Source organism: Lutra lutra, chromosome 4, assembly GCF_902655055.1.
Source record: "Lutra lutra chromosome 4, mLutLut1.2, whole genome shotgun sequence".
NCBI lineage: Eukaryota > Metazoa > Chordata > Mammalia > Carnivora > Mustelidae > Lutra > Lutra lutra.
This window is the reverse complement of record NC_062281.1, coordinates 176,986,827-177,000,003: the sequence shown is the minus strand read 5'-3', so window position 1 is coordinate 177,000,003 and position 13,177 is coordinate 176,986,827. Positions and strand designations below refer to the sequence as shown.

Sequence of the window (13,177 nt, the reverse complement as noted above, 5' to 3'; positions counted from 1 at the left end):
TTCCAGACCAGTGAGGGACAGTCAAACCTAAATCTGAAGAAACGAAATGAGCAAAAGTAGTTGATGTGACAGGAAATGAGGCCAAATCAAGCGAGGTTTAATATCAGATTGTCAGTTTTATTGCTTTTGCATGTTAAGCTCATCACAGCAATGTATTGATTTCTCTTTAATAATTAAATTTCAGCACGATTTGACAGCAAATGAAACCTCTTATCATTCCAGTCCTAAACTTTAAAAAGTAGATTTTAGAAACAAGAAATAAACTTTCCCCTTGCAAGTTATTTTAAAATATTATTTTATTTCCCCATGTACATTTGTTTAAACCAAATGGTTAGTCTTTATTTTCGATGAAATTAATGACTGGGTTATTGAAGGGTACCAGCTTTCTAATGAGCTCTTCGGACTTTTTTTTATGAAGCCCTACTCAGAAGCCTACTTAGCTGGGCAACTGGGCTGATCCTACTCAGAAAAGACACAGGAGCAAACTGTATAGAAAATAAAAACTTTATTTTTTCAAGTTTATAAGATAGTTCCCATTACATATAACATTATGGTCAAGGACTCTACACAGCCACGAATGCCCGCAGTCACATAAATATATCTGATCCACTCAATGCCTTTTCCTGCTAAATGAGGCATCTGAAGTCCAGAGGGTTATGTTTTGAGTAGAAGCTGTCCTTAATGAGATGGCTCCCGTCAGTGCATTAGGGACTAGCCACGGAGCCTTGCTTGCTGGAGCGGCCTAAATCGGAGAGGAAGGGACAGAGGGCCTGCAAGTTGGGGATGGGTCAGAACTAGATTTTTCTCTCATAGTTTAAGATATTTTAGAATCCCAGAATTCAGATTTGCCTTCTTTATAAGTGAGAATATCTGGGGAGTTCCAAGTTTTGGATGAAAAAGGAAGCCAATGAAAAAGGTGGTAAGAAGTAGAAGCCTGCTTAAGAAGGCCCCTAACTGTCCCCCTTCTACAGGAGTGAGGAGAGGAAGGCCCCCGGCTCTCCACCCTTGGCTTAGACCGCCCTTCTCCCAGGAAGAGAAAGAACGTGGCCCCGCCCCTCCCCGAGGTTCAGTGGCACCGACACCCATTCAACGTAGCAAATGTCTAGATGTTCCACGTGTTGCAGCCAGAGTTTGCCAATCAGGTTCTACCTGGAGCTTGAAAAGTGAGTTTGTATAAACTGTGGACAAGCCGCGGCACAAGTCTCCTGGGACGCTAGCTTTGCCCCTCAACTTGCAGAGCAGAAGACAGGAACATCCCAAACCGAATAAAAGCCCAAACAGGCATCGAAGTCTGGAACAGGCATCTATTCTCCCGGACACCACCAGCCGCCCCAGGGGGATTGGACAGGGTGATGCTAAGGCACAGTCAGTTTTACATTCGAAAGTCAAGCCACCTCTTAAACCCAGGACACATCTGACAACTCCAGATCCCGCACTGGAGACAGTCCTCACCATGAGACGTGCAGACCCATCTGGCAGAACCCACAGTGCCTGGCTGGGGGAAAGACTCAGCATGGGGGTGACTTCATGGGGACACTTTCTAGTAAAGAGGGCTTCCCCTTGAAGAAATGACCCATGGTATCCTTTTGCCCTCAACTTCCAAGAGTGCTACCCACTTACTTTCCTTTCCAGATCTTTGTGCTGGGAAGGAAGAAAACACAGGGTAAAAGAATGCTGTGTTCCCTGCACAACTCATTTTGGCAAAGAGGAATCAAGAAGCTCTCATTTTCCGTAATAGGGGCAGTAAGAACCAGAAGAAAGCAGAGGTGCTCTGCTCCATAGAGCTTCCTCACTTCTCTTTGCCAATTCCAAGTTCCTTTTGCAAAGACCCAGGCTAGGCAGTCAGGGGGCGGTGGGGGAAACACCATCGAAAGAGGAGTCTAGCTCCTAGGGATAGAGAGCTTCTCCCAAAAGGCAGGGAGAGGGACGTGTTTGTGTGTGGCCCTGTGTGCATGACAGGGGGACCACTGCACAGCCTCACAAGCCTGACATGCAGCACCAACCAGGTAGCCTCTGTCCAGCTCAGGGAACCCACAGTTATACTGCTAGTAGGGGGAGAGCTTGGGGCCTGGAAGAAAGGCCCATTACGGAGCTTTCTAAGATCGATTATCAAGCAAGGCAGAGCAGCATGTGGACAACTATGCTCTACACAGACCGTGGAAGGTTGGCCTCCGACTACACGCCTCATCTCTTCCCCACCTGTCAAGAGACGAGGTTGGAGAGACAGCTAAGTAATGAGCACTGACTCCAGCTCCTTCCCCAAACCTGTGAGGAATGGAGCACTTTTTCAATCCGTTCTGAAGGAATGTGTCTATCAGTCTTTCTCTGCTGCCATTTGGTGGCCTGGCATCAGGAGGAGCCTGGCCCCTCGGTGCCGCATCTCCAGAAATGGATACACAGAATCTCTGGGGGTAAGCGATTACAGCTGGGGGTGGTCAAGGGACGCCTCCTCCTGAGGACCCAGACTGCACGCCTGAGGGGCTGACATGTTCACCTCTGCAGGCAGCCCAGGAGAGGCTCAACTTCCTGAGCGCTAGGAAGCGTATCCTGCCCGAGCAGGGGCCCACATTCGTCTTGGAGGGACGGAGCATCCGCAAACACACCTGGGCTCTAAGGCTGGGATTAGCTGCCGGGCACCCACCAATCTTCCTAGAGGTCAGGGTGACAGATGTTTCTGCATATAGCCCTGGGTTAAATTTTCAGGCATGGAGTAGGGTCCCAGCACCCTCATTTAAATCAGGAAAGTCTTTCTGGCCTTCTGGTTTCCCATTTTAGAATGGGATTTGAGAAGCAGAAAGGGTGTTCCATGGGAAAAGTGGGTTTTGATCACAGCAATCTGTTCTTCGGTTTCAGGCAAGAGATTTGGGTAAATACATGCCCAAAATACCTTTCTTGGCTTAAGGGTTTCAAAGGAAGTCAAATGTAGTTACGAGTCTGTTCTGAGGCTTGATTTAACTTCTTGGGTCCAAAGCTGAGGGACTGGCCAGAGCTGCATGGAGGCGGATGTGACGTACAGAGGGCAGGGCAGGGGCAAGGGTCTAGCACTGGTGACTAAGAAGGAAGAGAAGGGTGGAGGGGTGAGCCTCTGCTGGGGAAGGGTGCTTCTCTGCCAGAGAAGGTGGAATCTTCTTGTTTCAAGAGCCAAAGAAGCAGAAATGCCTACGAAGCCTTAGTCCTTTCCCTCCAGTTGGGAGGTAAGCCCTCTGGGACATAGTCTTTGAATAAAAGCCAAGCTGAAGGCTTGGAATTTACATCTTAAGAGAGGGAGTTTCTAGGGTTGTGCCATTTGGTTGAAGGGAAACAGGGACTGGAGAGGGGACTAAGGCTTCTTGGATGGGAAATTCCAAAATCTCAAGGTTATCAGTGTCCAGTGCCCCACAGTTCAGCAAACTAGGAGATGGAAGAACGGGAAGGAAACCGCCCTAGAGGGCAGACCACCGGAGCAGCTAAAGGAGGTGCTACTGTCACAGAGAGGTATTTTAGATATTTCAATTGCTATTTTCCAAGGAAACTTTACACACCCCTTTCTTGTTAGAAAAAGAAAGGAGGGAAAACCTGCTTCAGAGACCAGACCCTTAACTATAAAAATAACATATACATTCCCTGGGAATATGTTCTAGAGCTAAGGAGATTACAAAGACCGCAAGAGATGGTATCACAAAAGTCTGCCACGTGTATCCTCTTCCCGCAAGTTCAGAGCAGTTCTCAAACTGGGCACGAACTAAGAGTGCAACTCTGCCCCAAGAATTGCCTTTTCTTTTCTTCATTTTTTGAAACAAAATAAAACGAAACAAAACCCAGACGAATTAAAAGCACTGTTGCTGCGGTGAGTCTACTGTCCTCTCCATCCCACCGTCTCCTGCCTCTGCACGAGGGTGAACATGGGGCCGCAGCTCACTCTTAGCAAAAATAAGCTTCGTCCCTTGCAGCTGTTGGTTCTGATTGTGTTCTCGCCAGCATTCCATGGAGAAATAGAGAGACACACACACAGAGACAGAGACAGAAAGGGAGACAGAGACACAGAGAGAGAGAGAGAGAGAGAGAGAGAGAGAGTTCCCAGATGGTTCTGGTCTCTAGCTCCTTTCAGGAGGGAAAAGGAGCTCATGGGGAAGGGTCTTCATTCCAGTTCTCAGAGAAAATCAAGCTCCAAAGCCTGGTGGAGGGACACTAGATCTCCATGGTTGGTGATTCTCCAGAAAGGCATGTTGTGCTGGAAGAGAGGGGGACAGTTCATAGCAGATTAACCCAACTTCTTTTGGGAGCCTGTATTTACCTCTATACCTCTTCCTTTCCCCAAGACACTTGGTAACACTCTCTTCTCCTGCCCACCTTACTGGACTGTTAAAAGTAAGTCATATGTATAAGGACTTTGTACACTACACGACACTTTACAAATGTAAGAGATTTTTGCCAGGTCTTTCGTGGTAACTGTGCTTTTATGATACATCCTTGTTCTAGCCATTATATAGGGTCCTCAGGATCAAATAAAATGACCCTTGTGAGAAATTACTATTAATCTATCACATTTTCTTACAGATGGTTAGGTTTGTGTAAATTTCAGACAAAGTTTCTCTACGTTTCGACAAAGTACAAATCTTGTTCACGACTGAGATGCAGAATACACAGATCTAAGAAGTAATAATCCCATTTACCATGTTGTCAAAATCACGTCCAGAATACCGTGTGCTGTTGTGGAAACCACATTTTACAGAAGGGACCTGAAAAAATCTAAGTGTGGGAGACCATGTTCTGTGAAGCTGAAGTGGGTTAGCCTTACTGATCGTTTTGCTCTAACTGGTTGCAAGTTACCCAAAATACCAAAGTTTCACAGTAGTTCTTTTGGCAGTAAGCTCAGTGTTTTTCAAGCATGCTGCTCACACGTATTTAAACGGCTTCTCATATACAGAACAGGAAACAGACTTGTTACGTCGTGCTCAGGACTTGGACCAGGATGTGAAAGTTAGAGATACAAGTTTTAGTTCAGTGGGAGGAGGAACATCCTAACAGTTTGGGTGGCCCCACAATAGAACACGACACACAGCAGTCTCCCTATCCTTGGGTTTATTCAAACAAGGACTAGAAAGTCCTCTGGGAAAGGGGCTGCAGAAAAGGTCCCTCACAGCATAGAGGCTGAAATGGATGGAGCTCTAAGGCATCTTCCAATGGGTACATGCTACGGTAGGTGATCACAGGAAGCAGCTGAGAGGCGCCTACTCTGCTAATGATGTCATCCTTCTTTATCTCCCAGACTCCCTTCCTCAAACCAAGCAGCACTGTGGCCTCCAAGCACTACTGTCTTCTCCCCGCCCAGAGGGCAACAAGCACTTCAGAACCAGAGCCTCAAAGATAACACATTGAAAAAAAAGATAAAGGTCCTTGAATTGCTACATAAAATAGTGAATGAAAATGTAATGAGGTAATAATGCCACCCGATTAGCAATCTCACAGTTTATTAATACTTGAAGTTTTTACATTAACTGAATGAAGAAAACCAGGACAGCTGGTCCTAGCTGGCAACCCTCCGCCTCCAAAAGTAAGAAACGGAGTTGCTGGAAGGAAACTAGGGCAGAGAAAAAGAACTTCTGTAGATCCATTCAATAAACGCAGATGAGGAAACTCCAAGAGGAAAAGTAAACTGTCCAAAGTCACACAGCTAATCAAGGGAGGAGAGCTGACCCAAATTAATTTTAGATTCCACAGTCAAGACTCTCTCATCTATGGTTTCCTGTAGTGAGATGAGGTGGCCTGGAGTTGGGACCTGCGCAGTGAGGAGGTTAACAGCAGAAGAGTATTTTCTGGGCTCAAAGATAGGAAGGACTTCATCTGAACGAATTTCACTGGCTTTTTGAGAATCTAAAGCCTGGAAAAGTCAGACCGATTCACCTTTTTGTAGTGAAGTCTCAAGTTCTTGGGATGAAGATGGAAGATGGGGCCCATATCCGGTTTAATGATGGAGGGCCCTACAGCAGGGCCCAAAGATTTTAAAATTTTTCAGTGGCAGGGAGGAGGGGGGAAAGGAAAGATCTAATAACTTAAGGGAAAACCCTATTTGGGGGAAAAATGAACGTCTTTCTTTAAAGAAAAATAGGACAGAGAGGGGAAAACACTGTAAATGCTCAAGATTGCTACGATTTCTGACTTTTACCGTTTTTCTAATTACTTGATGTGTTCCCACAGGGACTGTTCTTTTTACCATGGTTACCTGTTTGGCTGCAATTTCTTCATCTCGTCCGTCTCCAATCACTACATATGTGACTTTCTTTCCAAACCTAGACACAATTCTCTCGAAGCAGCTCTCCTTACCTGATGAGAAAAAGAAATCTCCCATTAGGACATTCCCCCTACCTTTTTTCAACACTAAAGAAAAGAGCTGCTGCTGGTTCACCTGCCTAGGCTTAGACGAAACAAGTGACAGCCCATGTAATTTATTTGGCGGGGAGTGTGGGTAGCAGCTGGAGATCCAGCAGGCCTGCTGCCCAAAGAATGTGGAATTGTGCTATTAAGACAAGACTTTCTAAGCATTGTGCTTTTTAGGTTCTTATTTTAATAAGTGTGGGCGTTGTCTTTTTTTTTTTTAAGTAGGCCGACACCCAGTGGAGGCTTGAACTCCTAATCATGAGATCAAGATCTGAGCTGAGGGGCACCTGGGTGGCTCAGTGGGTTAAAGCCTCTGCCTTCGGCTTAGGTTATGATCCCAGGGTCCTGGGATCAAGCCCCACATCGCATCGGCTCTCTGCTCAGCGGGGAGCCTGCCTCTCCACCTACTTGTGATCTCTGTCAAATAAATAAAATCTAAAAAAAAAAAAAAAAAAGATCTGAGCTGAGATCAAGAGTTGGAAGCTTAACTGCCAGTCACCCAGGCGCCCCCTCAGTGTGGGGAATTTTTACAAATGGAAAGCAATGGTGTCTAGGCAGTGTGAAAGCTAGGATACCACCTCCCTATTTTATAGCTTACAAAGGTAATTCCTTTAATGAACTCTCAAAATAATCCAGTGAGAGGAGTACAATTCCCTACTGTAAAGATGAAAATGGGATCGAAAGGATTAGTTACTTGTCTCAGATCACAAACAAGCTAGTAGCTACACTCTGGGCTCCAGGATCCAATCTAGGCTGTGGCTATCTTGCCATGATGAAAGGATAATTTCGGAGAGAAACTGTTTTAGTGTAGGGAAAAAAAGTGGAAGCATAAGGTTCTGATTTTGTATTAGTAACAAGAAACAGGCAAACAGCCATTTTCTTCCAATTCTTCATTTTCCAGAAACAGTTCTGACTTGGGTCTTAGGTCTTTCACAGGGGGTAACAGCCCCCAGAGACCAATGAATATGGCAGTAAATCAGACCAGAATATCTAGAATGTCACATCTATAGTATCTATTGAATGCTGTAACTGCAACTGAGATAGTGGATCTCTGAAGTTGACTTTGGGAAAGGGTGATTCCAATCCACTGCAGACAGCTGAGAAACATGGCAGTGTATCAAAATTCAAATCCCATCTGGAACGCACCAGCAACTTGCACAGATGACACTGCTGTAGGAAAAGATACTTTATTTACATAAATAAAAGGGAAATTATTTCCCTTGCTCTTTCTTCACCATCTTATACTTTATTTCCCTGTTTCTGCCACCTTCTTCAGTTAAGCAAGGTCCTAACTTTGTTTCCTTCTTCATCCTGCTCCATTAACCTTCTCATCCTTTCTTCTTGCCAGATCCAGTGACTTAGCACCGGGGTTCCGGTGAGTAAGAAAAAGGTGCCTCTTCTTCAAGGCACTTGACTGCCATCTGCTGGAAGATTGTTGTAATAAATATATAAACATGAATCTGCGACAACACGATAATCCACAAGAACCTATCCACCCATACCCAGAAGTCCTGCTTGGCACATCTGAGCAACCGCAAGTTTCTGAAATCCCTAGCCCAACTGGTACCTCAACCCCACTGAGCGAGTCAACTGGACCAGACACCTAGTCCGCTTTGGTCTTTAGTCTCCCCCTTGTCATAAAAAGCTTGGCTCAGGTGCATTTGGGTCCCTTTCAGTGCTAACATTTTACAATAGCATCATCATGCCTGACAATCAAATCAGGCAGTGCAGTCAATATCTGCAGAATAAATACATATTAATCTCATAAATGATTCAAAAGATGACTAGTCCATGTCTTGAGCCCTAATTCAAATATTAAATAGTTCAACTAATAAATTCTTATTATGTTCAAAGTGTTGAAGAGTTGTTTGTCTAATTCCATGCCTATAAACTAAGACGACCTCTGCCAGACCCAATCTACTTTATGATCTGTTTATGGAAAATAACCTTAAGTCAGTCAGATTTTAGACTTTTCCCCTAAGGCCTAACAAAGGGAATGTTTCATATTTATTTACTTAAAAAACATTTTATTAAATCCTTTGATAGAGAGAAGGAGTGAGAGAGCACAAGCTGGGGGGCGACACAGGGAGAGGGAGAAGCAGACTGCCCACTGAACAGGGAACCTGATGCAGGGCTCGATCCCTAGATTATGACCTGAGCAGAAGGTAGACGCCTAACCGACTGAGCCACCCAGGAATGTCTCATATTTAGAGGACAAGGACATAAAAAGTTTTTCATTGTCACGGCATGTAATGGTCAAGGACGAAACACATTTAGGAATGTCTCCTCTAAAAGGATTACGAGACAGAGAGAGTTATTAACAGCTCTCAGTGAAGAAGTAGCTACATTAAAAAAATGACTCCCGTACCGTTGGTAAATAAACTTCCTCCATTTTACACTCTGCAAACAATCCTGAAGATGAGCTTTCCATTCAGGAGGATATGGCCAATGATCACTCAGCTTACCAAACATCAAACAGCTGAATCTAACTGCAAGACCAACTGAGCCTTTGGAGAATATTAGGTTTCTGGGCTTCCCCTATCAAAAACACTTCTGAGATTTTCAGAAACAATTTGGAGAATTCTTTTTTAATGTCCAAGGTAACAGAGTGGCCATTAAAAGAATCATAACTCTGAAATCAAATATTTCTTCTTCTTGCTCCCATCTCACAAGCAAAGCCTCAAGTCTCTCATTGTAGTTACCAAGGTACAAGGTACCCACCCACAGCTTTGCAAATGAGCTCTGGATGAAATGAGATTGAGAATAGTTACCAAATAAAAACATGTATTGTCAGAGGGAATAAAATCATTCCCATTAATCTGATGAGCCTTCGGGTGTCAGAACTCACTATAACAAGCACTACAGAATTTCTACCTTTCAGGAGTGAAAGGCTTAGTGCATGTGCTGGGTTCTTATGAAACACAAAGTGAGGCAGTGGCCGCGAGAGCAAAACATGAAGGGGGGTGGGTTCCCCCCAATCCCTTGTAAATGAAATAATTCAACATATAGAAAAAGGAGAATAAAAATAAACTCCCGTATACCTACTGCCGCTCCATTTTTGTCGAATGTTGTAACACTTTCAGTTGCTTTAGATAAAAAAAAAGAATATGAGAAACTACAGATTTGATTTCCTATGTACCCGTTGACCCTTCCTTTCTCTGTGAGTATATATCCATAAACAATATATGGTATATGGTTGTGAACACTTCTGACCTTTATTTTTATTTATTTTTTTTTTTTTTAAGATTTTATTTATTTATCTGACAGAGAGAAATCACAAGTAGGCAGAGAGGCAGGCAGAGAGAGAGGAGGAAGCAGGCTCCCTGCTGAGCAGAGAGCCCGACGCGGGGCTCGATCCCAGGACCCTGAGATCATGACCTGAGCCGAAGGCAGCGGCTCAACCCACTGAGCCACCCAGGCGCCCCAACTTCTGACCTTTAGATAAATGATACACACCTTACATATCTACCTGCACTGTTTCTGTGTTGAATATCGTCTCCCATATTAATCCTTAAGGATGTACGTACTTTTAGTTCATTCACTTTTTACTGTCATATAGCATCCCATTGTTTGGATACAGCGATTATTTTCTTTTCATGGACAGGTTCACAGAGTGGCTGTCTCCAATTGTATTCTATTATGAACAATGTGGCATCAAAAAAATCCTCACATGTCTCCTTGTGCACATGAAAATTACTCAAGGGCAGGGGTGGGCCAACTTTCTGTGTAAAGAGTCAGGCAGTAAATATTCTAGGCTTTGCTGTGTTGCAACTACTGGACTCTGCTCCTACAGTGTGAAAGTAGCTATGGAAATGAACTGACATGGCTATGTTTCAATAAAACTTTACAAAAACAGGCAGTGGACAGAATCTGGTACATGGGTTATAGTCTGCAGAGCCCTGTACTAAAGTGTATTTATCTAAAAGTGGAGTTACTTGATCATAGGGTTATGCACATCTCAAACCACTACACATTGTCAAACTATTCTCCAAAAAGGGCTATATCCAGGGGCGCATTGCTGGCTCAGATGGTAGAGCATGCAACTCCTGATCTTGGGGTTGTGGGTTCAAGCCCCATGTTGGGTATAGAGATTATTTAAAAAATAAAATCTTGGGGCGCCTGGGTGGCTCAGTGGGTTAAAGCCTCTGCCTTCGGCTCAGGTCATAATCCCAGGGTCCTGGGATCAAGCCCCACATTGGGAATCTCTGCTCAGCAGGGAGCCTGCTTCCTCCTCTCTACCTACTTGTGATCAAGTAGGCCTCTCTGCCTACTTGTGATCTCTGTCTGTCAAATAAATAAATAAAATCTTTTAAAAAATAAAACCTTAAAAAAAAAAAAAGGCTATCTCCATTTTTAATCCCATAGGCAGAGTTAAGTGTTCCCATTTCCGTGACAACTTTGGCACTGCCAGACTTAAATTCCTGTTAATCTGATAAATAGGAAATGCATCACACTTTAAGGACATCTGCATGTCCTTAATTGGTGAGGTTAAGGAACTTGCCATATGTTTACTGGTGTTCTGATTTTCCTCTTCTACAAACTGTTCCAGGGTTTCTGTCTACTTTTCTAAAATGCTGTTTGCTGCTTCATAATTTATAGTTCTTTACAGACTCTGTACACAAATTAACAAGTAAAAGAGTTGCAAGTTATCTTCTACCAGTCTGGTTTGTTTTGTCAACTTTATATTTTCACTCAATATAAAATAGAGCATCATCCAATTAAAATGATCATTTTGTTGTTGTTGTTTTTAAAACTGTTTTTTTGGACTTTTAAATAAGATCCTCTTCTACCTTAAGGCCATAGATACTCTTCTGTATTTTTTTCTAAAAATTAAAGTTTTGCTTCTCATGTTAAGTTTTTTTACCCATCTGGAACTTATTTCTGCAAATAGCACAAAGGAATACAATTCTGCTTTTCTCCTCATATGGGTAACCAAGTTACCCTCATACCAAGAAGTGAAGGTCAGTTCCATGAGGACAGAGGATTTTTGTCACTGCTATATTCCTAGCACCTTCACAATGTGAGACACACAGGAGGCAACAGCTATCATCCTTTCTCATCTAGTGAATCACTATCACTTGCATATAAACTTTGTATAAATTTCTCTTACATTCAAAAATTCTCTTGAGCCCATATGACCCCCACTTACTACTTCATTTCTTTGTCCTTCTTTATAATTGATCTAAAGTGTCATATAGTTACCATCTCCAGCTCTTCTCTTTCCAGTCTCTCTTAAGCCCATTCCAATTAGGTGTCACTCCCATCACTTTGCTCAAACTGCATGTCAAGTTTATTAATGGCCTCCATGTAGCAATCGTATCTGACACATTAACAAAATCTGAGTCCAACACTCTCCCTTTGTCTTCTTCTAAGACACCATTCTCATTTTTCTTCCTACCTCACATACTTCTCCTTCTAACACTGCTGCTGGTTCCACCTTAAGATCCAAATATTTAAATATTAAAGGGACTCAGGGCTAAGTTCATAGACCTCTATTCTTCTGTCTGCATTCATTCTTATGACTTATCCAGTCATTTTTAATAACCGCACACACATGAAGACTTCCCATTATTCGTCTCCAGCCAGTACCTCTCCCTTGATTTCCAGATTCAGATATCAAACTGCCTACCTGACATCTCCACGTGGTTATCTAATAATTATTTCAAACGTAGCATCTAAAACTAGACCCTTAATCTTTCTTACCACGGCCTTCTCCATCTCAGTAAATGGCATCTTCGTCCTTTCAGCTGCTTTAGGCCAAAATCCTTGGACTCTTCCTTAACTTCTTTTTCTTTCACACCCCATATCCAAATTACTAGCAATGCCTGTCAAAATAATGCCTTCATAATATATCCTATATATATCACAGACATATCTATCGTTATATATGACTACGTCCCCACCTCCATTACTACTACCTTATTTCAAGCCATCCAGGATTTCATGCTGTATTGTTACAATAACCTTCCAATTTGCCTCTTAGCTATCCTCCTCAAGCTCCTACACAAATCCCATTTAATGGGCAAGTCATTTCTTGTCAGTCTTCTGCTCAAAACCTAAAAATAGCATTTCATTGGAATAAAAGTTGAAGTCTTTAAAATAATCTACAAGGCCCTGCAGGCTCTCCCCACCCTTTCCTTTGCTCTCTCGTGACTTTATTTTCCAACATTCTTCCTTCCCTGCTCTTCCCTGAACACGCCTCCAACCTCTTCCACCGGCTGTTCTCTCTCCTTGGCATGCTCTTTCTCCAGGTAAAGGCTAATGGCTAACTCCTTCACTTCTGTTAGGTCTCTGCTTAACTTTTCAAAAAAAGGAAGGAATGAAGGAAGGAAGGAAGGAAGCAAAGGAGGGAGGGAGGGAGGAAGGAGGGAAAGAAAGAGAGAGAGAAAGCTTTTCCTTGAGGCATACCTAACTACCCTACTTGAAACATGGCCTTCTTTTCCTGAATTTTAGCTATAGCACTTACCACCATCTGATGTATGTGGTTTGTCTTCCTTAACTTACTCGTTTACTGACTGCTTCTTCCCACTAGGAGCAAGGATTTTTGTCTTTTTTGATCACTTCTATATCCCCAGTACCTAGAAAAATGTCTTGCAGATAAAGGTGACCAATAAATACTTGGTGAATGAATGAAGAAAAAAAATGTCAACAGGACCTGGTGGGCTTATTGCCTCCATAGGTCCTGGGGTATGAGCACACAGTGTGTGTGTATAAACATATAAAATTAGACCTACCTTTTATGGAGAAAGCTGATCAACAGGTATGTAGTAGATTAAAAAAAAATAATAATGAATAACCACAGCTCATCTTCAAACTCCAG

At 43.2% G+C, this 13,177-nt stretch overlaps 1 protein-coding gene across 5 annotated transcripts in view; it reads right to left on the bottom strand.

Annotated features, from left to right (window-relative positions):
* Nucleotides 1–490: 490 nt before the first annotated feature.
* Nucleotides 491–13,177, bottom strand: part of EYA3 (EYA transcriptional coactivator and phosphatase 3) — a 135,877-nt gene continuing 123,190 nt past the window's right edge. For 4 of the 5 annotated variants that reach the window (XM_047723828.1, XM_047723827.1, XM_047723830.1 and 1 more), the window contains 2 exons: nt 6,203–6,303; nt 491–4,210 (listed from right to left, as the gene is read on the bottom strand). In XM_047723828.1, coding sequence (XP_047579784.1) covers nt 4,130–4,210; nt 6,203–6,303 — 182 coding nt within the window. In that variant the 3' untranslated portion in view covers nt 491–4,129. Of the gene's footprint in view, nt 4,211–6,202; nt 6,304–12,060; nt 12,183–13,177 lie in introns of those variants that run through there. The other variant, XR_007126410.1, reaches the window with a different exon arrangement.